Here is a 27880-nt window from a genome sequence, read left to right on the forward strand (position 1 = left end):
CCCATACACACAGATTGGTGCCCGTCAGCCAGCAGCCACGGAGTTTGGTCTGCCTGGTTCTGGGCCTGCCTCAGCCCTGCCAGCAATGATAGGTACCCCGAGCAAATGGAAATGGCACTAGGGCCAGTGCTGTAGCGTAGTGGGTAAAGCCACCACCTGCAGTGCCTGCATCCCATATGGTCGCCAGTTCGAGTCCTGGAAGCTCCACTTTCAATCCAGCTTTCTGCTATGGCCTGGGAAATCAGTAGAAGATGCCCCAAGTCTTTGGGCCCCTGCACTTGTGTGGAACACCTGGAAGAAGCTCCTGGCTTCAAATTGGTGCAGCCATTGCAGCCATCTGGGGAGTGAACCAGCAGATGGAAGAATTCTCTCTCTCTCTCTCTCTCTCTTCCCCTCCCCCCACCCTGCCTTTCTGTAACTCTGCCTTTCAAATAAATAAACCTTAAAAAGAAACGGCACTCCCCAGCCATGACAGCAGGTGTGTGCACTGCGGCAGGCAGTGGCAAGGCAGAGCCAAGCCCAGTTTCTCAGGGAGGTGATGACGGCTGTAGATACCTCTCAGAGGCTGGGCAGCTGCACAAAGGGGCTTCAAGAAGTTCGTAGAAAGTGGATAGTATGAAAAAACTAGGCATGCGTTTCAAGATTGTGCAAAGCAAAACCATCTCATCTTCTCATTCCATTTTCCATCGGCTTTCTGAAGTCTCTGCCTACATAGAGCCATTCATTCATTCCTAGACAAGAGGAATAACAGAAGATGATCAAAGCAAAGGCTCCTAAGTCAGACAGAGCTGGGATTTGACCTTGGTTCTTCCATTAAAAACGCTGGGAGACTCTGGGGAAGCCACCTGGGTCCCTCCCTCTTTTAAAGATTGTTGTGAAGATTAGATCAGGTGCTGTGCACAGCGTGGTTACCTCTGCAAGTCTCACAGGGAAGACCCTCTTATCCCCATTTTACAGACCAGGAGCCTGAGGCAGGACCAAGAAGGGAAGGTTGCTTCCCGAGTTTGCACAGTTTTGCCATTGGCAGAAGCTGGACACAGAATATACTCTTCTGACTCGCCAGCCTCTGCTGCTTCCCTGTTCCCACGGAGTTCCTCTTGCAGGACCAGGCATCACACAGCTCCCAAAGCCCAGTTTCAGCATCCTCCGAAGCTGTGGCTGCTCTCTGTCCTGGCTTCCTGGCTCCCACTGCCAGCTAGGTTTGCAGAAGACAAAAGCTCTGCACCCTGCCAGCCACTCGTGCACGTGCAGTGAGAACAAGATACTGCCCCCACTCTGAGCTTTCTCTGCCTTCAAGAAGTGACCTGGGCAGCTCTTTCCTGCTGCAGAAGCCTGCTCCTAGGGGCCTTGTGCTCCAAGCAGGTGCCTGGTTGGGGTTGGTTTCCTGCCGCCAGAGACACACCCCCATGTGAGCCCTTCAGCCGGCTCTTAGGGGCCCTGGCCCACCTCATGCCCCCCGTCTGCTCCCTTCGGCTCAGGACAGGGAACTCCTGGGCTTCGTGGTTCTCTTTGCCTTGTGCCTAGAGAACAACCTCCACCCCCACCCCGAGCACATGTCTGGGAGTAGCCATCTCCACACCGTGGGCAAAGGGGTAAATTTGTATGACTCCAAGGGGTGGAGAGAGCATCAGACTCACCTTCAGTGGTTAGTGTAAGCTATCTTCCTACGAGAGCTCCTGACTCAGAAGAGCTACGGTGAGCCCCAGCGAGCTGCACTGCTAACTCTGGGAGGTCCTGAGCCTGGCCCCAGAGGCCGTGGTGCTGTGATGCCCCTGCCTTGGGCCCTGGGGCCTTGGGGTAGGACTCCAGCCACTACAGCTCTACTAGGACCCCCAAGGTGAAACCGATGAAAAACAGGCTTCCGTGGGTGACCCTGGTTACCAGCCCAGCTGCTCCATTTTCTAGTTATATACTTGGGGTCCAATCGACTCACCATCTGCAAGCCCCCTCTACACTGTCCTGTGTCTCCTCCCTTGTGCTTCAGCGAGGCCTTGAACCTCAGCAGAACAGCCCAGAGCTGGGAAACCGAGTCCCCTTGTCTCTCTGTGTGCATCTTGATCGGGCTCTCAAGTCTGTGTGTGTGCCTCCCATTTGCTGCAGCACCTTGAGGCTATCTGGGGAGACTCCCCTCTCCCCACAGGCTGTGAGCGCCCCTCCTTTTATTTCCACAGCCTCAGAGGAACCCAGCACACACCAAGGTCTCTGTGAAGAGCAGGTCTACTGAAACAGGAGAAGCCCGTCTGTGTGTCCTTCCGCCCTGGGCCCTTGGTCAGCTCAGGGGAGCATAGCAACACCTCCCACATTCACCGACCAACTACTTGGTCCCAGGCCCTGTGTGCTAGGGGCTTGGTGTTCCTTACTTCTTTTTCAAAAAAATTTTTATTCATTTATCTGAAAGGCAGAGTTACAGAGAGAGGGGAGGAGGAGGAGGAGGAGGAGGAGGAGGGAGAAGGAGAGACAGAGGCAGTCAGAGACTTTCCATCTGCTGGTTCACTCCCCAAATGGCTACTACAGCCAGGGCTGGGGTGAGACAGGGCTGGGAGCTTCTTCCGGGTCTCCCACCCGGGTGCAGGGGCCCAAGGACTTGGGCCATCTTCTACTGCTTTCCCAGGCCATAGCAGAGAGCTGGATTGGAAGTGGAGCAGACAGGACTCAAGCCGAGGCCCACATGGGATGCCAGCGCTGCAGGCAGGGGTTTTATCTACTATACCACAGCACCCCTATACCTCACTTCTAATCCTTACTTCATCTCTGTGGGTGCAGATGAATGACCCTGACCCCTACATCCTGGTTCTGTTGTTGTTTTATTGTATTGTTGTTTTGTTTTATTATTAGGAGGTAACAGTCTTGCCCAGGGTCACAGCTAGAAACGTCACTTAGGACCAAAACCCAAATCCCTAACCCCCAAGCCAGCCCTTCCTCTGCAGGAACAGCTCTGTCCCATAACTGAGAACCTGCTCCTGTGCCCATTCCCAGGACTGTGGAAGCCTGGGCGATGGTGACAGAAGAAGCCAAGCACACCTTGGGTTCTGCAGTGCGCCTCAAAGCCCGTCTGAGACGCATCTAAACTTCCCTGCAGACTGAAGCCATCAAACCACAGCCTTGTTTGGTGTTTCTCTGCATCTAGCTCCAGGGCAGCTCCACAACCCTTGGCTAGGAATATTATCTCCAATAACTCACGCAGACAGCTGTGTAACCAAGGGGAGAGATAGATGGGTCCCGGAATCCCCTTCGCTGTAGATCACAACCCCGCCCCACTCCCATGCCCTCCCCCAAGCTGCCCGGACAGAAAGAGGTCAATGATTAATTATGCCAAGATAAACAGAGTTAATTTTCTTCCTGGATAAAACTAATTACAACTGTGTTTGTTTTGGTAGGACACGGAATTACTGTCCCCGGTGACAAATCTTCCTAATTGAAAAGAGTGTTTATTTTACAGGGCTGGGGGGTGGGGTCACTAAACAACAGTTAGCCTGCATTTTCCCCGTTTTTCATCTGAAGAGGGACAGTGATTAGGTGTCGGCCTCTGAGGGACCTCCCTCACGCCTGCGCCAGAGCCGAGGCAACAGCACTGGCAGTTTGGGTGTGGGTCCCCTGGGGCTTGCGTGCCCCATGGTTAACTAGTAGCTGGGGAAATCATGGTAGCACCCTCTCTGGCAGCCCAGTGAGTAGCAAGGAGTGTTTAGAATCCTGCCACCCCCATACCATCCTCTCCAGGAGAACCTGCGACCAGACGCACTTTTTTTTTTTTTTTTTTTTGAGCTTTACACGAGATCAGCCTCCACTGCTAAGGCACTGTGGAGAGAGAAGACAGACGCAGAGTCCTTGCTCTCCCGGAGGCCTTGAGCACATGCAGGAGACCGGCAGTAGCCGTTCCCACAGACCGTGCTGCAGGAGGGCAGAAGTGGGCAGGCGGGCAGGTGGAGAAGGGGCGTGCTGGGTTCTCAGGGCTGTGCACGGCCCAGCGTCCAGTTCAGGGGCTGCTCTGAGAGAGCAGGGTGAGTTGAGGCAGGTGACTGCAGATGCGACTGGAAAGATAGTTGGTAGCTGGGTCAGGACAGGCTGTCATTGCCCTAAAGTCCCACAGACCGACAGAAGTTTATTGCCTCCCAGTGCTGGCGGCTGCAAGTCCGAAATCAAGGCACTGCCAGGGGCGAGTTCCTCCAAAGCCCTCGTGGGGAAGCCTTCCTCACGTCTTCCAGCTTCTGGGAGCTCCTGCAGGCTTTTGTCACCTGCAGCAACACAACTCCAGTCTCTGCCTCCACTCTACAAGGAGCATCCTCCCTCCCAGACTGCGCCTGTGTCCAAAGTCCCCTCTGCCCACACTGATGGGTCAAGAGCCCACCTCCTCCAGGATGACTTCATCTTAACCAATCACATCTCAAGAGCTCCATTCCCAAATCAGTTCACCTTCTCCAGCCGCTGTTCTGGGGGCACACGATCTGATCCACAACAGAGGTCCAGGGGCTGCTGTCAGGAGGAGGTTGGCTCTGCAAGCAGAGGGAAGCGCTGAGGGGCTGTGACTGGTGGAGTTCTGTCTGTCCGAGGGTCTCACGTGGAGGGCTGAGGGGTGAGCACAATCCGAAGGGAGAGGACCAGCGAGGGAAACGTTGCTGTGACAATCCAGGTGAGTCTTGGTCCTACCTGAAGCCTGACAACAGCAGAAAATGTGTGCGCAAAGGCATCTGGGGCGGGGATGCTTAGGGTTCCCCAACTCTGTGATCTGAAGAACACAGGGACCCTGGGATGTTGGAGGAGCAAGGCCGAGGGAGCCGCGCGGCGTTCACAGACGAAAGCAGGTGGGCGGAGAAACGAGCTCACTCTAGGACAAGGAGCTCTTGCGCTCTAGGGAACATTCACACAAACGCTTTCATCCCGAGATAGGGATGTAGGCGCCAGCATGAAATCGATGACAGCCGAAGCCGGGAAAAGGCTCCAATTCCAGGAAGACCCAGGTGAGAAGAGAGTGAGGTGGGAGGCACCTGTCACACAGGAGCTGAGGAATCGGCCGGGAAAGTGCCGTCTCGGGGCAGGGCAACAGAGGCAGCAGGCAAGGTCGCGTGCCCAGACCTCCGAGCCCCGAGCCTGCCGCTGTGCTGCGTGCAGCCCTGCTGGTGCCTGCCTCGCCTTCCCCCAGGGCCAACTGACTGCCCAGTGTGCACTGCCCGCTTTTCTTGGGCTCCTCACCATCTCCCTGGGATGGCTTTGGCACAAAGCAAGTGCTTGTTGCTAAACGAGTGACCGAGCTGATCACCACCAAACATTCATCTAATGCCCTTGTATAAAAGACCAGTAAAACAAGTGCTTGCTGAGTGTTGATGAAAGGAGAGGAGAAAGAAGGGAGGCCAGAGCTGGTCAGGAGAGGCGGCGAGACTCTGGCTGGGCTGGGCTGGCAGTCAGGAGGCCTCCATCCCTGCCCTCCCTGGGGAAATCACTGTGCCTTCTAGGCTGCGTGACCTCTGGGAAGGCAGGGTGCAGGCTATGTGCTTCCCCGGCCCCCTGGCCTCCAGTGTGGAGACAGCGCGCCCGGGAGAAAGCTCTAATTCTTTCCACGACTGCAGGTACGCCTACCATTCATTCTCTCAGTCCATCATCCTGGCTCACACAAGAGAAACCCGGGCCCAGGGGCATTTTGATTTGCCCAAGGACAGCGAGCAGACAGGACAGGGCAGGAGGACAGGCCGGGCTAGGAGCGAGAGAGCACCCTCGCGGTCGGGTGGCAAGAGGCAGCCTCGGGCGCTGCTGACAACGCGGCCTCCGGAGATAGGTGGCCCAGGTAGCAATCCGGACTCAGGCAACAGCGCGTTCCGCACGGTTTTGACTTCTCGGGGGCCTGCAGTTGTAGCGACCTCAAGAAGCGGGTCTTTCCTGTGGCTTCCCCATCCCGGAGCTCCCGGGGCAGTGGCTGCACCTCCGCCTCGCCAGGGCTTCATCCCCCAGTCTCGGGGTCCCTTTGATCCCGACGCGCTGCAAAGCCTTCCTTCTGCGAACTGCAGGAATCACCGGCCGCGGCCCGCGCAGCAGTGGCATGGGGCCTGCGGTTCTCTGGAACACGCCAAAGCAGGGACTTCCTGAGTCAGTCACTCGAGGAGCTTTAAAAAAAAAAGCGTCCTCCTGGGGCGCCCGGCAAACCCACTGCTTCCGAATCTCCAGGGCGCAGCTGCGCGCAGGCGGCGATGCGCGGCGCCTCACCTGCTTTCCGGAGGCCGCACCTGCCGCCTGCTGCGCACAGACGGTACTGCAGGTCCGCGCCCCTCAGACCCGCTGACTACCCGCCGGGCTCTCTTGGCCTCCGGCAGTGGAACCGGGGGCGCGTACAAAGACCGGGCAGAAATCCAGCGCCAAATGAGGGGCAGAAATCCAGCGCCAAATGCGGGGGTTCTCCAGGAATAGCAAAAATAACTTCCCCCTTTGCTATTGTCGGTGGGGGAATGTCTTTGTGTGATGCAGAGATGGTTTTCGGAGTTAAGAGAGCTAGGGTGAGGAAAGGGGGCCCGCAGGACGTGGGTGAGAGAAGCAGGCGTGTTTGCGTTCATTGAGAGTTTTCTTCCCAGATGCCAGAGAACCTACCCGGCAGTAAAGAGCAGGTGGCACCAACGCTAATCCTTCGGCAGAGCAGACCAAGCGCGGACACCGATGGCGCGCTTTGTCTATACTAACGCCACGGAGAAAGGAACCATTAACGTCACACTGTGCGAAGAGGTGAAGTAAGGTACTTGGTGCCACTCCCGTGGACACGGCTCTCGGAGCTCTGAGGCAGCGCTGCATCTGCATAAAATGGATGTGAGCTGGCCGGCGCTGTGGCCTAGCGGGTAAAGCCGCGTCCTGCAGTGCTGGCATCCCATATGGGCGCTGGGTGGAGTCCCAGCTGCCCCTCTTCCAATCCAGCTCTCTGCTATAGCCTGGGAAAGCAGTAGGAGATGGCCCAAGTCTTTGGGCCCCTGCACCCATGTGGGAGACCTGGAAGAAGCTCCTGGCCCCTGGCTTCCAATTGGCGCAGCTCCAGCCATTGTGGCCAACTGGGAAGTGAACCAGTGGATGGAAGACCTCTCTCTCCCTCTCTCTCTCTTTCTCTTTCTCTCTCTCTCTCCCCCCTCTGTGTAACTTTGACTTTCAAATAAATAAATAAATATTTTAAAAAATGGATGTGATCTGTTCTGGCCCCATCACAAGGTGGGTTGGCGGAGAGGCTCTTAGTGAACTGGGAAGCACTCTGGACACACAAGCAGAAGTGTTTGGGAAAACGTCAGGGGTAACAGCAAGGGGACTGAGGAGAACGGAGCTCGCTGTGGACCAGCCAGACACAGGTGAGATGTCTGCATCTTTGTTTAGGCACGGGAACTGTGCCTCAGTTTCCTCCTCTGTAAAATGGGTGTGTGAAAGTGTTACTATCTCACAGGTTGTAAAGAGCAATCGAGCTCAAGCGTGGGCAGCACTCAGCACAGTGCCTCTCTCCATAGTCAGCAGCTGCTGTCAGCAGAGCAGACAGTTTATGGAGAAGCTTCCATTCGTAGCAGGACGAGGGCAGTCACGTGTCACTAAGCAGCAGAGACACATGCCAAGAAATGGGTTGTTAGGTGGTTTTGTCGTTGTGCAAAGTTCACAGAATGCACTTACACACACCAAGACAGCGGCGCAGGTCAGTCCCTCCCCGTGGCCTCTCCCTAAACAGGAGAGCTGTGAGGCTGCTGCCAGTGGAACAAGGCACACGGCTTTAGTAAGCAGAAGTACGTGTGTCTCTAAGTGTGTAAGCAGTAACCAAGCGGCTGATGGTCAGGTGTTCCATACTGTGTGGGCGTTACACCAGCATCATCACCAACATGCGAATAGTCTGCTACGACTGCCAGCAACACCAGACAACAGCAAGTTTGCAGCTCCACTCTGTTTGGGGACCAGCATCATCCATGCAGTCTGTCATGGATTGAAAGTTGTGTGGTGCCTGACTGTAGTCCAGTTCATTTTCTCCAGCTATTCCTATTAACCATGAACTGTCCAGCACCTAAGTCCATCTCCTAATGCTATCTCCAGGCAGGTGCCATCACATTCTTATCCATAACAGATACCAGAAGGCCATTCCAGTTCACAATCCTAACCTCAAGGCAATCTCAATAGCATTTCCTCGCCTCCATTTAAAGTTTGTGAACCTGAACCTCAAGCAACAATAATAGGCAGGGGCTGTGGCCTCGTCTTCTCCTCCTTTACTGGGTCCAGGGGCCGTCACATTGAGGGAAGAAGGGAACATAAGAGGGACAGTAGAGGTCATCTTAGATAAGAGGCTACTTGTCCGTGTTCTTTGACCTCACACTGGCTTGATCCGCTCCCCCACTGTCGGTGGCCTCTGCCAACAAGTTGGTCCCCCATTAGATGTGACATAAAGAGTTACAAGGGGGTCTTCCAAAGTTCATGGAAATGCACATTATGAAAAAATGCATGAATTTTAATGTTTTGCACCAAAATAAAAGACTCTTTTGATTCCGTTATTCCGTAAGCTTTTTGAAGCATCCTTGAATGCGGGTTTGGAGGCAGATGTTCATCTTTATGCCAGTCCCTTCCATCACCGAGGGCCCCGCAGAGAGGAGGAACCATGGCCCTGCTCTGCTTTGTCCCAGCAGCTGACCATGCCCCTAGCTCGCTCTCTGGCTGGGTGTCAAGGGTCCCCAGGAATCAGGGCTTCCTTTAACTCCTCTCTCCTGATGATTGCGCCCCATTAAACATGGAGGTCTCCTGCACCCTCAAAGGGCTGAAGTGAAGTTGGGGAGGTGGACACGGAACAGAGCGTCTTCTTCTGCCTTGGAAAACTTCCCTGGGCCCCTGCTCTCCCTTCACAAGTGGCTGCTCCACCAACCTGCCAGACAGCAAAACCTTCAGGAAGAAGCGGATGGCAGAAGATTTGCATTTTTTACCCCACTGAGGTCACAAGAGCTGGAGTTAGCTGGAGTTAGGTCATCCATCTGACCTAAAACAAACAATAAACAGGCAAGATGTTAGAAAGCACTTTTCAAGATGTAAGCACAAGATAACACGAAACCAAGCAAGTCAGCCCTGCAATTGTCCCCGCTGGCTGCCTTCAGCCAGGCTCCAGGCCGCAGGGCGGGAAAGGAAAGCTGAGCAGAGCCCAGCAGCCTCCTTGAGTTCAGGAGAGCTGAGAGCTCACGTGGTCTCAAGTTCACGGCACAGAGCAGTAAAGAGGAAAGATCTGCAAAGGACCCTACTCTGATACTCAGCCAAGCACTAACTAGCACATGCACCTGCAGAAAAACTCGAGGGGGGGGGTGGGAAATCGCTTGAGAAAATACGAGAGCAGGTGCTCACACATGGCTGCTAACATCATGTCTTGCTCTCAACCAGCCTGGGGGAAATCAGAGTTCCGGGCACTGGCAGAGCGTGGAAGCAGGTCTTGCTCAGTGGTGGGGAACACAGCCCCAGACCGCTCAGAAATGTCTCCCAAATATCACCAGAGCAGGGCCTCAGGAACACAAGCTGCCTCTACGTGACTCAGGACAGCCCAGCGCAAAGCTCAAGAAGACTTATGAGAATAAAAATCTCACTCTTGGAGAGCTGACGTCAAGTTGGGGGAGGTGGACACAGCACAGAGCACCTTCTTCCTTGGGAGATTTGTATGGGGATAGAAATAGAAGCCGGTGCCTGGCATCTGATCGGAGACCACCAGGTGGGCAAGGAAGCAAGGAAACACAGGGAGCACATCAACCCTTCAGAACAACCCAGGCCTGAGACAGGGTTAAAATTGGCAAGACTAAGACACCAGCGTCACTGTTGTAACTGAATTCTTTACATTCAGAATTTAAGTTGAAACATGGAAGCCATCAAAAAAATCTTCAAATAAAACCTAAAGATGAAAACTACAATGTTCTTGGATAAAAAAAAATGTTCTGGGAAGAAAAGATTAACAAACTTGAAGACACTTGAAAACAGCAAATTAAATATAAAGTAAGAACAATGAAATAATAATTACCATGGCAGAAACTGATGAAACAGGAAACAGCACAACAATGAAACCAAGAGCTAATTCCTCAAGATCAATACAACGGATCAATCTTTAGACAGGTTCATCAGAAAATAAAAGTCACAAGTTACAAAATTAGGAATGAGAGAGGTGACGTAACTACAGATTCCACAATGTTTTAAAAAAGAGAATATTATGAGAAATTATATACCCACAAATTTGACAACTCAGCTGAAATGGACCAATTCCTTAAAAGACACAAATTAACAATCTTTACACACACAAAAAAATAGATAATCTGATTAATCCCTGTATCTATTAATGAAACTGAAATTTTAGTTTAGATTTTTTCAGAAGGAAAAATAAGTTTCCTCTCTATGAAAACTCTAGTCTCTTCATTTGTGAATTCTTTCACATAATAAAGAAAAGAACACTGCTAATTCCACACAAACTATTTCAGATAATTAAAGGGTGAATGCTACCCATGGCATCATTTTATACCATTGTTTCTCTAGATAGTGATGTTACCAGAAAACTACAAATCAATTTCTTTAAAAAATGCAAAATTTTAGCAAATCAAACCCATGTTATATTTTAACAAATAAAATCCAAAATATCAGAAGGATAACACATCATGTCCAAGTGGAATTTTTTCAAGGAATGTAGGTGGATTTAATATTCAGAAACCAATGCAAGTTCAGGGTGTGCAAAAAATCAGCTGGAACCAATATGTACATGGAGAAGGGTCTCAGGATATAAGATTAATGTTCAAAAACTATTGTATTTCTATATGCTATCAACAAACCATCAGAAATGGAATGTTTAAAAAGTTTACAGTAGGACCCATCAAAAAATACTAAACAACTAGAGTTCAACTGACTAAAGATAGGAAAGACCTGTGCTCAGAAGCCTACAAAATATCACCGAGGGAGAACAGATGTAAAGAGAGACATACCTTCTCATGATTCAGATTCACTCTTTTTTTTTTAATTTTTTTTAATTTTTTTTTTTTTTTTGACAGGCAGAGTGGATAGTGAGAGAGAGTGACAGAGAGAAAGGTCTTCCTTTGCCGTTGGTTCACCCTCCAATGGCCGCCGCTGATCCGAAGGCAGGAACCAGGTGTTTATCCTGGTCTCCCATGGGGTGCAGGGCCCAAGCACTTGGGCCATCCTCCACTGCACTCCCTGGTCATAGCAGAGAGCTGGCCTGGAAGAGGGGCAACCGGGACAGAATCCAGCGCCCCAACCGGGACTAGAACCCGGTGTGCCGGCGCCGCTAGGCGGAGGATTAGCCTAGTGAGCCGCGGCGCCAGCCTCAGATTCACTCTTAACATATCAGCTCTCCCCAAAGTGATTGACAGACGCATAAAATCTCAGTCAAAATCCCAGCAGGCTTTTGGTGCAAATTGATAAACTGGTCCCAAAATTTGCATGTCAGTGTAAAGGACCAAGAAGAAGCCCAACTTTGAAAAAGAACAGTATTCGTTGGATAAATCTACCTGATTTCAAGACTTACTAGAGAGGTTAACATCCAGAATCTATAAAGAACTCTCAAACCTGATAAAAAGGAAACAAATAACCCAACAAAAAATGGACAAAATGTGTGAACAGACATTTCACCAGGGGATGGATATGGATGATAGACAAGCATGTGGAAACGTGCTCATCATTAGTAGCAATTTCGAAACCACTACACACCTGTAAAAATGGCTATCATCAAAAAGACTGATCATGCCAAGCACTGGCAGGCATGTGGACGAACTGAAATTCTGTACACTGCTCATGGGATGGTAAAAAGGTAGAACTCCTTCAGAAGAGAGTTCTGCAGCTTCTTACAATGGGTAGTTAGTTACTGTACATCCTAACCATTCCTTGGAAGAAGGTTAAACACATACGTCCATACAAGACATGCATATGAATAACCATAGCATCTTTCCCCTGCACCCGCGTGGGAGACCCGGAAGAAGCTCCTGGCTCATGGCTTCAGATTGGCGCAGCTCCGGCCGTTGTGGCCATCTGGGGAATGAACCAGTGGATGGAAAAGCTCTCTCTCTGTCTCTACTTCTCTCTGTAACTCTTTCAAATAAATAAAAGAAATCTTAAAAAAAAAAAAAAGAGTGCATATGGCATGATTCTGTGTTTATAATGCTCTAGAAAATGCAGCCTAATCTGTAACAACAGGAAGACCACTGATTGCCTGGAAAGTGTGGGTGGGACATGGGATGGGGGAGTAATCACAAAACGGTGAATTTGTTCAAAGGAAACATGCAGTGGCTTCAGGAGTATATACACACGTCAATACTTACAACATTGTAGTCAGAGTTAGAGAGAGAGAGAGGGAGAGACAGAGACAGAGATATTCCATCTGTTGGCTCACTCCTTAGATGGCAGCAATGGCCAGAGCTGGGCCAGGCTGAAGCCAGGATCCAGGAGCTTCTTCCAGGTCTCCCACGTTGGTGACAGGGACCCAAACACTTGAGCCATTGGCAGGGAGCTGGATGAGAGTGGAGCAGCAAGAACTTGAACTGGTGCCCATATGGGATGCTGGCATCACTTTTACCTGCTATGCCACAACACTGGCCCCCGACAATGTATACTTTAGATATATGCAATTTTTCAATTATGCTGCAATAAAGTTTTCTTTCAAAAAAAAAAGATTGGGGCCAATGCTGTTGAGCTACCATTTGCCATGCTGGCATCCCATATGAGCAACAGTTTGAGTCCTAGCTGCTCCACTTCACATCCAGCTCCTGCTAACATGCCTGGGAAAGCAATGGAAGGTAGCCCAAGTACTTCGGCCCCTATACCCATGTGGGAGACCCAGAAGAATTTCCTGGCTTCTGGCTTTGGCTTGGTCCAACCTGAGCTGTTTCGGCCATTTGGGGCGTGATAAAGTGGAGGGAAGATCTCTCTCTGTGTCTCCTCTCTTTCAAATAAATAAATACATCTTAAAGACAAAAAAATGACATTTATTTGAAAGGCAGAGTTACAGAGAGAGAAAAAGAGAAACATAGAGGCTCTGGAGTTGGAGGATCCTCTATCCTCTTACTCACTCCTCATATAGCCACAGCAGCCTTGACTGGGCCAGGCCAAAGCCAATTAGCCTGAACTCCATCTGGGTGTCCCATGTGGGCACAGGGGCCCAAGAACTTGGGCCATCTTTCACTGCTTTCCCAGGTGTATTGAGGCAGGTGGATCAGAAGTGAAGCAGCCAAGACTAGAACCAGCACCCAAATGGTATTCGGCATCACAGGTGATGGATTAACACTCTGTGCCACAGCTCTAGCCCCAAGTTATCTTTTTTTAAATATTCATTTATGTATTTATTTGAAAGGCAGAGTGACAGAGAGAAAGGAAAGACACAGGGAGACATTCCATCCACTGATTCACTCCCCAAATGGCCACAATGGGAGGGGCTAGACCAGGCGGAAATCAAGATCCCAGAACTCCATCTTGGTCTCCCACATGGGTGACAGGAGCCCAAGTACTTGGGCCACTTCTACTGCCTTCTCAGGCACATCAGCAGGAAGCAGGATTGAGGCAGAAAAGCCGTGACCTGAGCCAGCACTCCAATATGGGATGCCAGAGTTGCAGGGGTTGCACCACAATGCCAGCCCTAGTAAAGTTGTTTTTTAAAAAAAGAATCAGTAGCAAATGCTATTGCTTCATATGTGCCCTCAAATCTTAGTGAACAGAGACCAAGTTCTTTCTAGAACGTGCCTGTCAGAGTCTGTTACGTTCCTTGCAGGTCTGGAATGGGCATGCAGATGCAGACATCAGCAAGCATCCAACCAGGAAATGCACTTTTCCCTGCCCCCTCTTCCTGTAGGCATACCCAGTCTCTAGGGGCATCTCTCCCAGAAACTCCTCTATCACTTGGGTTAAGTTAGGGGACTTCCCTCTCTATAATAATTGCCCTTCCCTCAACGATGCTGGCAATTCCCCTCTCTCCTGAGCTGTCTTCCTGTGCCAACCGGGGTGCTCCAAAGCTGCGGGAAAGCTATCAATCGGCAGATGTTTACCTCCAGATGGTATCTGGCCTGCACTTCCCACTGCTGGTGGTGGTGGGGCAACCTCTTGCCCAGCTGGAGGGAGTGAGTCTTGCTGATTGGCAGTTCAGGCCCTGCAAGAGGACACCGTGTTAGTGAGAAGTGGGTAGGGGCAGCTGTGGGCCCAGAAAGCTCCAAGCCACACGTTGAACTAAGTCAACAAATCTTCACTGACTTTTCTCTCGGGGAACTCACGAGCTGGGTCAGCCAGAACTTGAAGTCAGCAGAGTTTCGTCTTGGACTCTTCCCCCACATTCTTCCTCCCTCCCCTGCTCCTCCTCTCAGACTCAGGATTGCTGACATGGGAGATGCAGACAATCTTTTATGTCTGATTTTTTTTTTTCCATTGTGAATACAATTTTTAACACACAGTTGCTTATCCTTGACCAAAAACAATTTAAATCTTCAAATAATGCCCATATCATGCCCATTACAGTCAGTTGTAGTGATGCCTACTGTATGCTGAGTCCTATTCTGGATGTTCCAAGAGAAATGGAAGAAGGAGGGGAAACAGTTTTCACAAGGATCCCATCCGAAACTCTAGATGGTTCTCCCGGAGTCATCATCTAAAGGCCATCCTGCCTCTCCATCCCCAGAGACAGACCCCTCACTTCTCACCTGGCATGTAACTCTCCGCCTCCTCTTTGAGACTTGAGCGAGCCTTATAAGAACATCCAAGCTCCTGGCTCCCAGTCGGGCTGGGGTTACATGAAACTCTACAAGCAGATCTTCCAATGAGAATGCTTCTGGGCTCCCAACTTTGCCCAAATGAGCCACAGCAGTCACAGCTCAGACTTCCTTCAGAGGGAGTAAGGACAAGGGCTAGTTATTTATGACAACCTCCTAAGGACTTCCCTCTGCCAACCGGGATATCTGGGAGGGGAGATGGTCATTAAGCCACCCACCTCCCCTGAGCCCTCCCTTGACAAACAAGATCTTTAAGTGGATACTGATGCCAAGAAAGGGGTGAGCTTGGTGGGGGAGAAGGACCAAGAGAAGCCGCCGATAGGTGGACATTGACTCTGGAGCCCACTACATAGCAAGGGCACTGAGATCCAGAGAGGGAATGCGTCCAGGGCGATGTCAGGTGCCCGCCTCCAGCACGGGCTCCTTCCCCACAGCCGCTTTTGCTGTTAGAGGAGATTTCTGTGGAACCCAGAGATTGCTCAGCACTCTGCTTTGAGTAAGCCTGGGGCTGGAAATGTCTTTTTGGAAAATTCTTCCCTGACCTCTCTTGAAGAACTGAGCCGCATGATCAGGGTGAAATGTGCTTTTCTGGAACGGGGCAAGTCAGAGTCTTACTGTGGTTGCAAGGAGCCGCCTGTCAGGAGGTGGGTAACGAAGATGGAGCGGGGGAGAGCCTCACGCCAGCCCCGTGAGGCCGGTTGCACTACATCCAGGTCCTGCATTAGCTAGCTTGGGCCAAACGCATTAACTCCTGCACCAGAGTTGAGCAGCTTTCCCTAGCCAGTAACTGAACTCATGGCTGATTAAATCAGAATGATTTAATAAATAAGCAAGAATATAGATGGAGGCCAAAGTACTACAGTTATAGGTTAGAGCTGGAGACAAACGCATCTTATGACAGAGACTGGGCAGATGCTCAGCAAACCTGCTTCCTCTTCTTCGTGGCCTCAATCTCCTGTTGTGTGTGGCTAACCTGGTTCTAGATCTAGACCACGGAACCACGGAACATGAGTGGGGGTGCTGGTGTACACCATCTCCCAGCAAGATCTGCAAACTCCTCCCACATGTAATTGTCTCTTCCTTTTCCTCATCTGCTGATTGAACGACCCCAAAAGACCCTAGAACTGGATTGTCCCACCTCAGCCTTGTTGGCGTTTGCAGCCAGACAATGCTTTGCTGGAAGCTTCCCTGTGCATTGTAGGACATTTAGCAGCACCTCTGGTCTCTGTGTGTTGGATGCCAGTAGCACCCCCACTCCCCATTTCTGACAACAACAACAACAAAAAAGTCTCCAAACCTTTCCAAAGTCTCCTGTAGGCAAAATCAAAGCCTGCTTGAGAAGTGCTGCTCTGGAACGCAGCGGGGCTGCACGACGAAGATAACCTGGGACCTGAATGCGCGGAACAGAGCACTCTCTCCACGCTGGTCAGTGTTGGGAGCTGAACATGGGCTTCTGTTGCAAGCTGGTTTGGTAGCTGCTTCTTCACTCTTGGTCTGTCCTGACCAACAGTGTGGCTAAATCAGCCCCAGAAGCAGTACTGAGCCAGGGGCCCAGCTTGCCTGCAAGGACGAGACCTGGGAGCCACTACGGAAAGTGTGCTTCTTCCAGGGTGACCGCTCTTAAGATAAAGTAGCACAACGGAGCTCTGTGCCCAGAAATCCTACCCAAATTCACCAGTCAGAAGAGCCACGTATTATCCATGGGGGAGAGAAACATGCAATGTATTTGGTGGGAGAGCCTTCTTCTTAGAAATCCTTCCCCATGAAACCAGGGGGCTCTTTACTGGGGACTCTAGAGCCCACAGACTTCCCAGCACCAAGTGATCTGGCCCCGTGCAGAAAAGGGTCTGTATTTTGCTCAGCATGGAACAAGCCTGCATTCTCCTTTTCTCACGAACTGCTTTATCTCACTGTATTATTTAAGTCAAGGCTCAGCCTTTGGCCAAGCTCAAGGGTTGGTCTATGACAGAAAAACAGAATCGGGCTACAGAAGGGTAAGGCACAGTCTCACCCTGGATTAACTTGTAAATTTTGCCCAGTGCTCCCATCACACAATCCATTTCCTTTCTTCATTGTCCTTTGTATTTCCATTTACCAAATAAGACGGTGATATACTGACTGCTTCCCATAAAGCTGTCAAGGGGATGAAATGAGAGCCCCCGGTCCAGGAGCAGCAGACGAGGAGTGGGTGGGAAATAACTGGCAGGAAGTCAAGCAGTGTGGATCTGCTCTGTCACTGATTAGTTCCAATTGGACAAATCGCTTCTCTCCTGCAGACTTCCGTTTCCTCAACATCAAGTAGTGCGATGGTTTGAATGTGGCCCCACAAAGTCCCTGTGCTGGGAACTCCATCCCCAGTGCAGCAGTGTTGGGCTAGGGCCTAATCAGAAGTGAATGGCTGGTGAGAGCTGTGCCCTCATGAACAGATCAACGTCATTACCATGGGAAGGGTTAGTTAGCTCCAGGGTGGTGTACTGTATAAGCCATCCAACGCTCTCTTATCCTCTATCTCTCTGTCTCTGTCTCTCACTTGTCCTTTGTCCTCCTGCCATGGGACAACACAGCTGGCAGGACAATGTCAAATGACAGCACCACACTCTTGGACTTCTCAACCCCAAGAGCCATGAGCCAAATAAATTTCAGTTTCTGATAAATTAGCCAGTGTGGAGTATTCTGTTGTAGTAGAGACAGCAGACCAAGACAAATAGGAACACTGTACTAAGCTTCTCTTCTGATTTTCTGTTAGCTGCACTGAGATGCAGTAAATCAAGACCCTGTTTATACATCTCCTGGTAACGGTAACCACGTGCTGCTGCTTCCCCCTCCATCTCTGGTGGCGGCTGGCCCATACTTTGGATGCTGGGCTACTTTGTGAAAGTTTCAATGGCTTCCATGGGTCTTCTTAAGCCCAGACTCTCCCCAAACCCCACCCTGTTCTACCAGAGACTAAACTAGATACAGTCTTGGGCCCCTCAAGTTATAATACCCTGAAATTTTAGGAATCTATGATTCTGATGACCTACATCTTTAAGATTCTCAATTCTAGTCCAAATATGTGGGAGCCTAAATTTCTAGAAGACTTGTAAAGTCTGCAATACTAAAGCCACAAAAAGTCTAAGGTCCTAAATGTAACTCGAATTGAGTGAGATTACAAATAGTAATAATTCAGATTTTTTTCAATGGTTCCTGCCTCCAGGGGCTCTGTAGGTTTCTTGCACGGCTTTGTGAACACAGTCAGCTAGCCGGCAGCATCTCTGTGCAGTAGCAGCCCTGCCCTACTGCCCTGCCAGGTCTACCCGTCCACCGCAACCGTCACTTCGCTGCTTCCCATTCCCCCACCGACCCCCACAGCAGTTAGGCAGCTACGTCCACCGGTGACCGAGGCCTGGACTCAAGCTGAGCTCCTCCTCACTTCTTGCTGTTCTCATCCTTCAATCTTCTGGTTCTCCTTACTTCTAAGCTACAGATGGTTTAGATTTCCAAGTGTCTCGCGATGTATCATCTGAATATTTTTAGACATTAATAATCTAGGCTTAAGAGCCTTAGATTCTGAAATACCATGATTCTAAGAAGTGGAAAGTTTCGTTGTGTATCCTACCCTCTCTCAGATGTTCTGGGAAGAGGGAAGTCAGGGAGGCCAGTGCTGGGCAAGGCTGCAGGAGGGAGTACTAGGCCGCAGGTGTGAGTGCAACTGTGTGGAAAGAGCATGGCAGACCCAGGGTGGAAAGAAGAGCAATCAAAGCTCTTTGTTGAATGCCCAGAGCGGTCACACCAAGCAGGCTTCCAGGCCCTGGCAAGTGTTGAGGACCAATTTAACAACCTCCAATCAAGGGTGTTATTTATTTTATAAGTGACTATAAATAGCAAAATAAAACTGAGGGTTTACGTCTGCAAGGAGATCCCTGAGTTATTAAAGCTGCTCCAGGATTGAGGGTGGACCCTCGATCTCTTGTGGGCCTGGTCCCAGCTCCACGCTTCCCAGGGCGCGCAGTTTTGATCCTACCCAACTTGGCTGCAGACCCCTCTGGCTGTGGCGAGTGGTGGGAAGGTGGGATAGGCTTCAGAGCAGTGGAAGTGATTTAGGCATGTGTTGGGAAACTGGGGCCCGGCTCAGATCTCAGGTTTCATAAGAAGCCCTGGGGGCTGGCAGAAATTCTTGGCCAACACATCCAGGAGCCAGGAGCACCATCTGCTTCCAGAAGTAGCAAAGTTCTAGCATGAAGGAAATTGAGGGCAGAAAGATTTTTTTCACTGTTACAGCAGGCCTGGGCCTTCCGTAGCAATGACTCCCATAAGCTTGCAGGTGCCGTGGTGGTGACATTTTGATGAACGCCTTTCTCAGCCATTCTGGTGGTTTCGCTAAGCACCTACCATGTGCCAGTCAACACGGAGGATAACACGGAGTCTTGTTGGTGAAGGTCTCTTAATAGCCACCCATCAGCCTGATCTGCCAGTCGTTAGCATTCTGACTCTGAGAACCTTTTCAGTCTCACGTTCTGGCGCCCTGCCTTGTGAGTCCAGCTGCCTCCCCCAGTGTGCTGTATCACATCAGTACATCTTGGTTTGCACTCTGTTCCCTCAGCAGCAATGATCCCTCCCACTTTTGATACTCACATACTCATCCCCAGGATGTGGCCCAAATTCTGCCTTCTCCTCCTCCAGGAATCCTGCTGTAATGCCCAGAGCTGGGGTTGAGTTGTACTTCCCTTTCTTACTTGAAGCCCCACCTTGTGATGATCCATTTAGATGAAGCCTCTCCATTAGACTGCTCCTAGCACAGGGCCTGAGATGGAATTTTACTTAGGACACTTGCAGACGTGGATGGATGGGGAAAGCACGTCTGAATGGAGTTAGAGGAACCTGTTTGGACCCCGTGAGAGCAAGATTGCATCTAGAACAGCGGGAGAAAGGCTGGAGGGGATTGTGAGAACAGACTGCACTGGATTCCGACCCCGGTGAGTGATCTGGGCTTTGCCCTGCTGCTCCCTCCCTTTGCTAATGGGATGATCACAGGCAGAGTACTCAACCTCATCTTCTTCATCCGTAAAATGTGTGTAGCAGTGCCTGGCACAAAACAAACATCCAAAAGTCACTAACTCCTGTAGTAGTAATAGAAACATTCATGGAATAGTAGTACTTATAGTAGCATCATTGTATAGGTTATGAGGAAAGCAAAGTCTTGCTAACAAGGTTGAAATAATAACGTACAGGAGGGCTTTTTAAAAAACTGTGGAAAATGGGATAAAAAATTAAAATGTAAGCTCTATTTTTCAACATGAGCTCCATCAAAATCAAGCCACTTGTGTAAGCAATGATTCCCATCATTTAATCCATCCCTAAGAACGCTCCATCCCTAAGGAAGCTCCTGGGAACTTAAGCATGTCAAGGCAAAGTGTTTTCCTTGACATGGTTAACTAAAGAAAAATGGGCGTCTTCAAAGATTTTTAAGGATTGGGAAACAAGGAGACGTCAAGGGCTGTAGGATGGATGCTCACGGATTTGCCAGGGAAACACTCATGAAAACGCCCTTGTTTGGTGAGAGGAATGAGCCGGAGCACTGTGGTGGTGAAGGACTCTCCAGGGAAGACTTGCTGGGCACTCCTCTGCCTCAGCTTTGGCTAACTCTCTCAAAACACGCTCCAGAAAGTCAGCAAACGGTAATCCTTCAAGCAGCCCGAGATACTGCCGCTGTGACCTCTGCTCTTGACTAGCCCACGTCTGCTTTGACCTGGCCACGTCGGCCTCTTGTCAGCCACTGTCTTGCTGGTGCTTCGTCCTCAGGATCCTCCTGGTAAAGCCATGTTTGTCTCCTGTTTTAAGTCTTCACAGAAATGCGTCAGAATCCTGATCCCACTTGTTTCCAGTTTCCATTGAGAGCTCCGCTCCTGTCTGCAACTGATCTGGGCACGACAGTGTTGGCAGCCAGTGAGCAGAAAGTCTGTCCAACCTTAGCTTTGCAGATGGCATTGTGCAAGCTGAACCAACTGAGATGTCTGTTGTGTTGGCTATTGTTTCTGTTGTCAGTCATCGGTCCTCTTCAATTAGGGCACGGACAAGATGAATTGCTTTCGCACCAACAGATGTGGACGGTCTACCGCTTCAGGCTTCAGCGTCATCATCCCATCCCTTCTGAGAATGAGTCACCCACTTGTAAACTGCTGGCTTCTTTGGAGGATTTTCCTCTCAAACTTTTGTAAGCCATCGATGATGTCACCATTCTTCTCTCCAAACTTTGCCATCAATCTGGTGTTTGTTCTTGCTTCAGTTTTAATAGGATTCATGTTGCTCTGATAGGAGAGCACTTTTCAAACGGATGTGTTATCTTCTTAATGCCTCAGACTTTATCCTATTCAAGTACATTATAACAAGTTAATGTGAATTTACATTGATGACAAAAATTTGAAATTGTTAATGTGCATTTCCACAAACATTTTGAATACTCTTTATTGTTTGATTTCTAGTGGAAGTCAAGGTTTCCACACTCCTACTTACCAATATTACGCCATTCCAAGGCCTTCATGGACAAGGGCCAGATGCATTGCTGACCCCAAGTAAGAGTAGAGTTCTTGGAGCCAGCATTGTGGGATAGTGGGTAAAAGCTGCTGCTTGCATTGTTGGCATTCCATATGGGCAGCAGTTCAAGTCCAGGCTGCTCTGCTTCCAATCCAGCTTCCTGCTGATGGCCTGAGAAAAGAAGCAGAGGATGACCCAAGTACCTGGGCCCCTGCCACCCACATGGGAGACCTGGAGGAGGCTCCTGGCTCCTGGCTTTGACCTTGCCTAGTGCTGGCCATTGTGGCCATCTGGGGGATTAATCAATAGATGAAAGATCTCCTTTCTCTCTCTCTCTCTCTCTCTCTCTCTGAAACTCTGACTTTCAAATAATTTTTTTTGAAAGAGTAGAGTTCTCATTATGCAAAGAAACACTCAGGTTATTTTTCATGTGACTCGGTCTGTTTTGGATTTAGCATTTTATAGGCACCAGCCCTGAGTCTCCTTGTCTCTTCATGTCTAGTTCTCTCTCTCTCACCCCCCTTCTCTCTCCCTCTCTCTCATCTCTCTCTGCTCCCCTCTCCTTCTCTTGACCTGAGAAGAAATGCTTTTATTCCCCTAACTTTCCTTTTCTTGGATTTGTCTTTTTCTTCAGTCTCCGCCCCTCTGTTCTATCTTAAAGATATGGCTGATCACATGTTGCAGGATTAAGAACATCGGGTAGAGAGGAAGAAGGCCTGGGTCCAGTCCTAGATCTTCCCGTGACGTCTCGGTGATCCTGACCAGCCCCCTCCCCTCCCTGAGCCTCAGTGCTTCCTCTTGATGATGAAGACAGCGGTTTGCCCATTCTGATTCTGACGTCTGCACATCTCTGTGGCAATGCTCTCTTCTGTGGAAACTCCTCTGTACCCACAGAAGTCACACGGAGACCCCGGCTTCATTCTTCGTTCCGTCAACAGCTATCGAGCACAGATAATATGCCAGCCATTCTCCTAGGTGCTAGAGATCCCGGGCTGGTGAAGCCAGGCAAGCCGTGTCCTGGAGCACCACACTTCCAAGAGGGTCTGGAGGAAGGTTAGACGAGGGAGTCATTACTTGCCAATAACTGTGACTTAAGAGAGTCGCAAACTGTACTGAAAGCCTCCCACAGGCCAATCAGTGTGCCAGACACACTGGCCAAGGGCATCCCAGTTGATCCCTACAGTCACTTGAGGAGCTAGTTACTGTCATTCCCATTAAAGAAGAGGAAAATCAGCAGGTGCTGTGGCAGAGCAGATAAAGCCTAAAGCCTCCCCCTGAGGTGCCAGCATCCCATATGGGCGCCAGCTCATGTCCCAGCTGCTCCGCTTCCAATCCAGCTCCATGCTAATGGCCTGGGAAAGCAGCAGAAGATGGTCCAAGTGCTTGAGACTCTGCCACCCATGTGGGAGACCTAGAAGAAGCTCCTGGCTCCTGGCTTCAGCCTGGCTCAGCCCTGGCCTCTGCAGCCATCTGGGGAGTGATTCACCGGATAGAATATTCTCTCTCTCTCTCTCTCTCTCTCTAACTCGTTCAAATACATAAATAAAAATCTGTTTTTTAAAGATTTATTTATTTATTGCTTGAGAGTCAGAGTTACACAGAGAGAGGAGAAGCAGAGAGAGAGGTCTTCCATCGGATAGTTTACTCCCCAATTGGCCGCAATAGGCAGAGCTGTGCCGATCTGAAGCCAGGAGCCAGGAGCTTCTTCTGGGTCTCCCACACGGTGCAGGGGCCCAAGGACTTGGGCCATCTTCTACTGCTTTCCCAGGCCATAGCAGAGAGCTGGATTGGATGTGGAGCAGCCAGGACTAGAACCGGTGCCCATATGGGATGCCACGCTTCAGGCCAGGGCGTTAACCCACTGCGCCACAGTGCTGGCCCCAATAAAAATCTTTTAAAAAGAGAGGAAACTGAAGCTAAGAGATGATGAGTAGCCTAATCAATGTCAACCTGCTAGCGGTGATGGAAACAATTCCAGTCCCACTACTGGTGTCCTCTCCACATGCGTACACCCCTCTATCTTTCTTGATCCTGAACTTGGAGGCCTGGGCACATCAGAAAAGCAAATCCCATAAGCACACTTCCTCAGGAAGAGCCCTCAAGTCAACCCCTCCAGCCTTGCCCGGGTTTCTTGGGGGCACCAACGCTCCAGGCCACTGCAGCTCGCTGTGTCTGTCCGACTGTCTCAGCAGGGAGAGCTGGGAGATTTGTCTGGATTCTGCCCTCCTGACCCATAGCCCTATAAAACAGCGAGCAGGAAAAAGGGGGGACAAAACCAAAAAGTAAACACCGATGAAGATTAAAAGTGACTGGGGAGTCTTGGGGATTTATGTCTCATGAAGTGAGATGGCCAAGGAGGCCAGACAGAGAGCAGACAGCCCTGACGCCTTCGCCTTGTGGATAATTTATCCCAGAACGGAGAGGGGATCTGTTTGCAACTCATATGGGCCGGGGTAGTTCTCTGGGTCCCCCAGGCCACTCTCTGAGGAGGCCCGGGCTGCTCCAGGACGTTTGCTTCCCCAAACCAAATGCACATATTTAATACTTTTTCATTCCTTTCTAATATATGTCATGCCAGAGGGTCCCCTTGCACCCCGGTGAGGCTGATGGGACAGGGGCAGTGGGTAACTGATCCAGGGTCACCTGGCAGGTCTGGGGCATGAGCCGTCGTTCTTTGGTGCCACAGCTCCCACAGGTACACATCCCCTCCTTCTCTTTCTTCTTCCTCAACTGCTAACCCACCCTCAAATTAACTTTGGCCAATGGATTAATTAAACTAACCTCTGTGCTTGAACAGCATTTACTAAGAACTGTTGCAAACACAGAGATGAATAAGATAGAGGCTAAACACAACACTTTTTTTTCTTTTTTCTTTTTTTCTTTTTTGACAGGCAGAGTGGACAGTGAGAGAGAGAGAGACAGAGAGAAAGGTCTTCCTTTGCCGTTGGTTCACCCTCCAATGGCCGCCGTGGCTGGTGCACCGCGCTGATCCGATGGCAGGAGCCAGGTACTTCTCCTGGTCTCCCATGGGGTGCAGGGCCCAAGCACTTGGGCCATCCTCCACTGCACTCCCAGGCCACAGCAGAGGGCTGGCCTGGAAGAGGGGCAACCAGGACAGAATCCGGCGCCCTGACCAGGACTAGAACCTGGTGTGCCGGCGCCGCAAGGCAGAGGATTAGCCTAGTGAGCCGTGGCGCCGGCTGATAAAACACAACACTTTTTAACTACAGGTTGGGAGTGATAAGAAAGGCCATGTTAATTTAGAGTCTCTCTTCAACACAATAATGAGCAGAACTAACACAGCAGAAAAACACATAAGTAAGAGCTTTGGAGGGGAACTGGGAAAAGAAATCAATGCCCAGGTCAAGCACAAGAGTATGGTTCTTTCAAAGTGACTCCCTGGGCATTGAGGAAGCGCGTGTCCTGGCTGACATCCCAGCAGATGGGTTCACGGTAGGAACCTGCTGTGATGACAAGCCTCTGGGGATCAGGCTGATTTTGATGCTGATGCTCTGGGTTAGGCCCGCAAACAGCATGGCTTCCTCCAGCTGCTACATTGGGGATGCCTCTGTCTCCTCAGTTGAATCCAAAGAACTTGAGTTTTGGAGTCTGATTAACCTGGTTTTCAACCCCAAATAGTTGTGTACTTAGAGTTAGCTTCTTACCCTCTCTAAACCTGTTTTCTCATCCACTAAGTAGAGATAGCAATATCTGCCTCGAAGTTTTGCCTTGAAAACAAATCTAAAGGGAATCTTAAAATTTAACTACATTAGCCCAGATTTCGTGTGAGGTCCCAAGATAACGGATAACACATCCCCAAGTGCAATCAAGACCACCATGCGAAGACTGCAATAGGTGGTGTTGAAAAGTGCTTTGGTAGCTCTTTGCTGACCACCCACCTCTGTGATATAAAAGAGGCGGGAGAGGTGGGAGTGGGGATTAGAAGGAGGTTTCTGGAAAGAGTTGCAAGTACATTGTGCATCTCTGTCTACTCCCTCCCTTAACTCAAGTGTGGGGAAAATGCCGTTAATGGGATCATTGGACAACTTGACATTCCCCCTCCCCACTCCCGGTATTGGAGGAAAATGGTGGCCTGGAATCTAACTCCCACTGCTAAATATAAAGTCAAGGAGTTTGCTGCACCGAGGTCAACGTGCCTTCTCAGAGTTTATCAAGGCAGCAAATGCATAAGTGTTTTCTCAAAGCCAGCTCGGGAGCACACGAGCAGAAGATGGTCTCGGTCATACTGGAGCTGTCAGGGGGCCAACTCGTGGGACCAAAAACCCAGCAGGAAGAGGCAAGGTGATGTTGGCAGATGCCGAGGGCTGGCGAGGAGTCCAAAGCAGCCAACCAAAATAGAAATGCATTTACCCACATCAAGAGGTTACCTGGATGGGGGTGGGGAGCTGTTCTCCAAAGACTTCACAAGAACACTCATGGAAAGAGCAAGGTTAAATATCTGCCACGCTCAGACAAGCCCTGGATCTCCCAGTCTATACGGTCAAGTAAAACTCTGCTGCCTCCTTTCCTTCTCTCTCTCCTCCTGTCCCTGGCCAGGGCAAGATCAAAGACCCATGTTCCTTAGCAAGAGGTAGGAGAAGCAGATGTGCTCGGTAAAAAAGAGAAGGAAGAAACTGAGCCCTGTTTTCACTGCAGGAGACTCCCCAGCCACTGTTCCAAACCCAAGTGGGTAGAGAGGGAAAACGGTGCTTTTAAATAGAGTCTGAAGTAGATTACCGCTATTATCACTAATAGCAGTGCTATGGTTTGCATGTGCCCGCCCCAACCGTGTCTTGGAAACTGAATCTACAACGCAACAGCATTGGGAGGTGGGGCCTAATGAGAGGTGATTAGGCCAGGGGGGATGAAGGCTGATTATCAAAGGGCAGGAGGCTGTAAGTTCCACCTCTCGCCCTCCCGCGCCCTCTCTTTACCTTTCCACTGTGGAATGACACAGAAAGAAGGCACTCATCAGATGCTGCTCCACACACACACACACACACACACACACACACATACACACACACCCTGATCTCAGACCTCCCAGCCTCTATCACTGTCAGAAATACATTTCTGGTCTTTGTAATTTACCCAGTCCCAGGCATTCTATTATCGCAGCACAAAAAGTTGTAACAGTACCAAAAACCAGTAACTGGACCCAAAAAGTTGTAACAGTAGTATCCTGGGAAAGACATGTTAATTATTGAGGAGAAGCAATGTTTTGTGATTTGAAGTCAACGGGACCTTCCTCTTACCATGAAGAAAACAGCAGAGTCGTGGAACAAGTTCTCACGAAATGGACAGGAGTGACTCGGCCCTGCAGAACGGGGAAGTCGTCTCGCTCGTGTCACACCGTTGAGCTTGTTTCCACACTTTCTCTGGACCTGGCTGGCGAGCAGTGGGCAAGGCCAGTCAGCTAAGACTCCTTTGAGAAGCTGCTGTGTGTCTCTGTTCCATGCTCCAGTCCAGGGATAGAGATCAGAGAAGATGCAGTCTTAGCCCTCGGCCAACACACAGTTCCCAGGATTGGAAAGCCCTTTAGAGATACCCAGCTGTGACAGAGCTGCCCAGCTCCACTGTGGGACCAGCTATGGGGCCTGTCTTTCTTTCCCTTCTTCAGTACCTGCCTCACTCCACACTGTGAGTGAAATCCAATACAGGGCAGAATCAGTGCTAGGCTGGTTAGTCTGATGGCTTCTACCATTTATGGAGCCTGTGCGATGTGTCAGATTCCTTAGATATTCTGGTCCTCTTTCTAGCGGTAACTTGCCAACGAGAAGTATCAATAGCTTTTTCTCAGATGAGAAAACTAAGACCCATGAGGTTAAGTGACTTGTCCGTAGCCACATGGCCTTCAAGGGGCAAAGCTGGGATTCAAAGCAGCCAGTGTTAGTCCAAAGCAGTGGTCTTGTCATACCACATCATCATCTCTCCTGAGGGCTCCTGGAATCAGAAGAGACAGGCTCCAGTGGGGCTGTGCTCAGAGCTGGGCCAAAGCCCTGGAGGGAGCCCCTCGCCCCCTACAGTGCCATCCTTATGGAAAAGAGGCAATGCATGGGGTCGGCACTGTGACACAAGTGGGTTAATGCCCTGGCCTGTAGCGCCAGCATCCCACATGGGTGCCGGTTCTAGTCCCGGCTGCTCCTCTTCTGATCCAGCTCTCTGCTGTGACCTGGGAAAGCAGTAGAAGATGGCCCAAGTCCTTGGGCCCCTGCACCCACAAGGGAGACCCAGAAGAAGCTTCTGGCTCCTGGCTTCAGATCGGCTCAGCTCCAATCGTTGCAGCCAATTGGGGAGTGAACCAGCTGATGGAAGACATCTCTCTCTCTCTCTCTCTCTGTCTCTGTCTCTACCTCTCTCTGTAACTCTGTCTTTCAAATAAATAAAATAAACCTTTAAAAAAGAAAAGAGGCAGTACAGACTGACCCGCACGCAGACTCCCCCACCGCCCCACAGCCAAAGCAACTGGAATAGGCTTGCGCTTCACCAGTTCCTTCCAGGGAACAAAAAGTGACGCAACCCTGAACAATCACAGAACAGTGTGAATAATGTTTTAATTAGTTGGCAAATTATATGGCCAGAGGGGCTGCACTCTGTTCTCTGAAGCAGATATTAACTTTATTAACTTTTCTTGTCCCTTTTGCAAGTTCTTTGCAAAGGTGGGTGAG

The 27880-nt window shown here is 50.3% G+C and overlaps 1 protein-coding gene and 1 long non-coding RNA gene across 3 annotated transcripts in view; one reads left to right on the plus strand and one right to left on the minus strand.

Moving 5' to 3' along the window:
• Nucleotides 1–3067, plus strand: part of LOC100354698 (selection and upkeep of intraepithelial T-cells protein 1-like) — a 106705-nt gene extending 103638 nt beyond the window's left edge. The window contains 1 exon segment of the mRNA XM_070076794.1: nt 2977–3067. Coding sequence (XP_069932895.1) covers nt 2977–3067 — 91 coding nt within the window.
• Nucleotides 3068–3351: 284 nt separating this feature from the next.
• Nucleotides 3352–27758, minus strand: LOC103350191 (uncharacterized). 2 transcript variants are annotated; one of them, XR_011390167.1, is made up of 5 exons: nt 26468–27758; nt 21192–22255; nt 14631–14810; nt 13986–14086; nt 3352–8956 (listed from the first exon to the last, which is right to left on the minus strand). It is a non-coding gene; the product is annotated as an uncharacterized lncRNA (long non-coding RNA). The 2 variants fall into 2 exon arrangements; XR_011390168.1 differs by having other exon boundaries at nt 21192–21383; nt 26468–27757.
• Between the last annotated feature and the right edge of the window lie 122 nt (nt 27759–27880).

This window comes from Oryctolagus cuniculus, chromosome 7 (genome assembly GCF_964237555.1).
Source record: "Oryctolagus cuniculus chromosome 7, mOryCun1.1, whole genome shotgun sequence".
In the NCBI taxonomy this organism is placed as follows: domain Eukaryota; kingdom Metazoa; phylum Chordata; class Mammalia; order Lagomorpha; family Leporidae; genus Oryctolagus; species Oryctolagus cuniculus.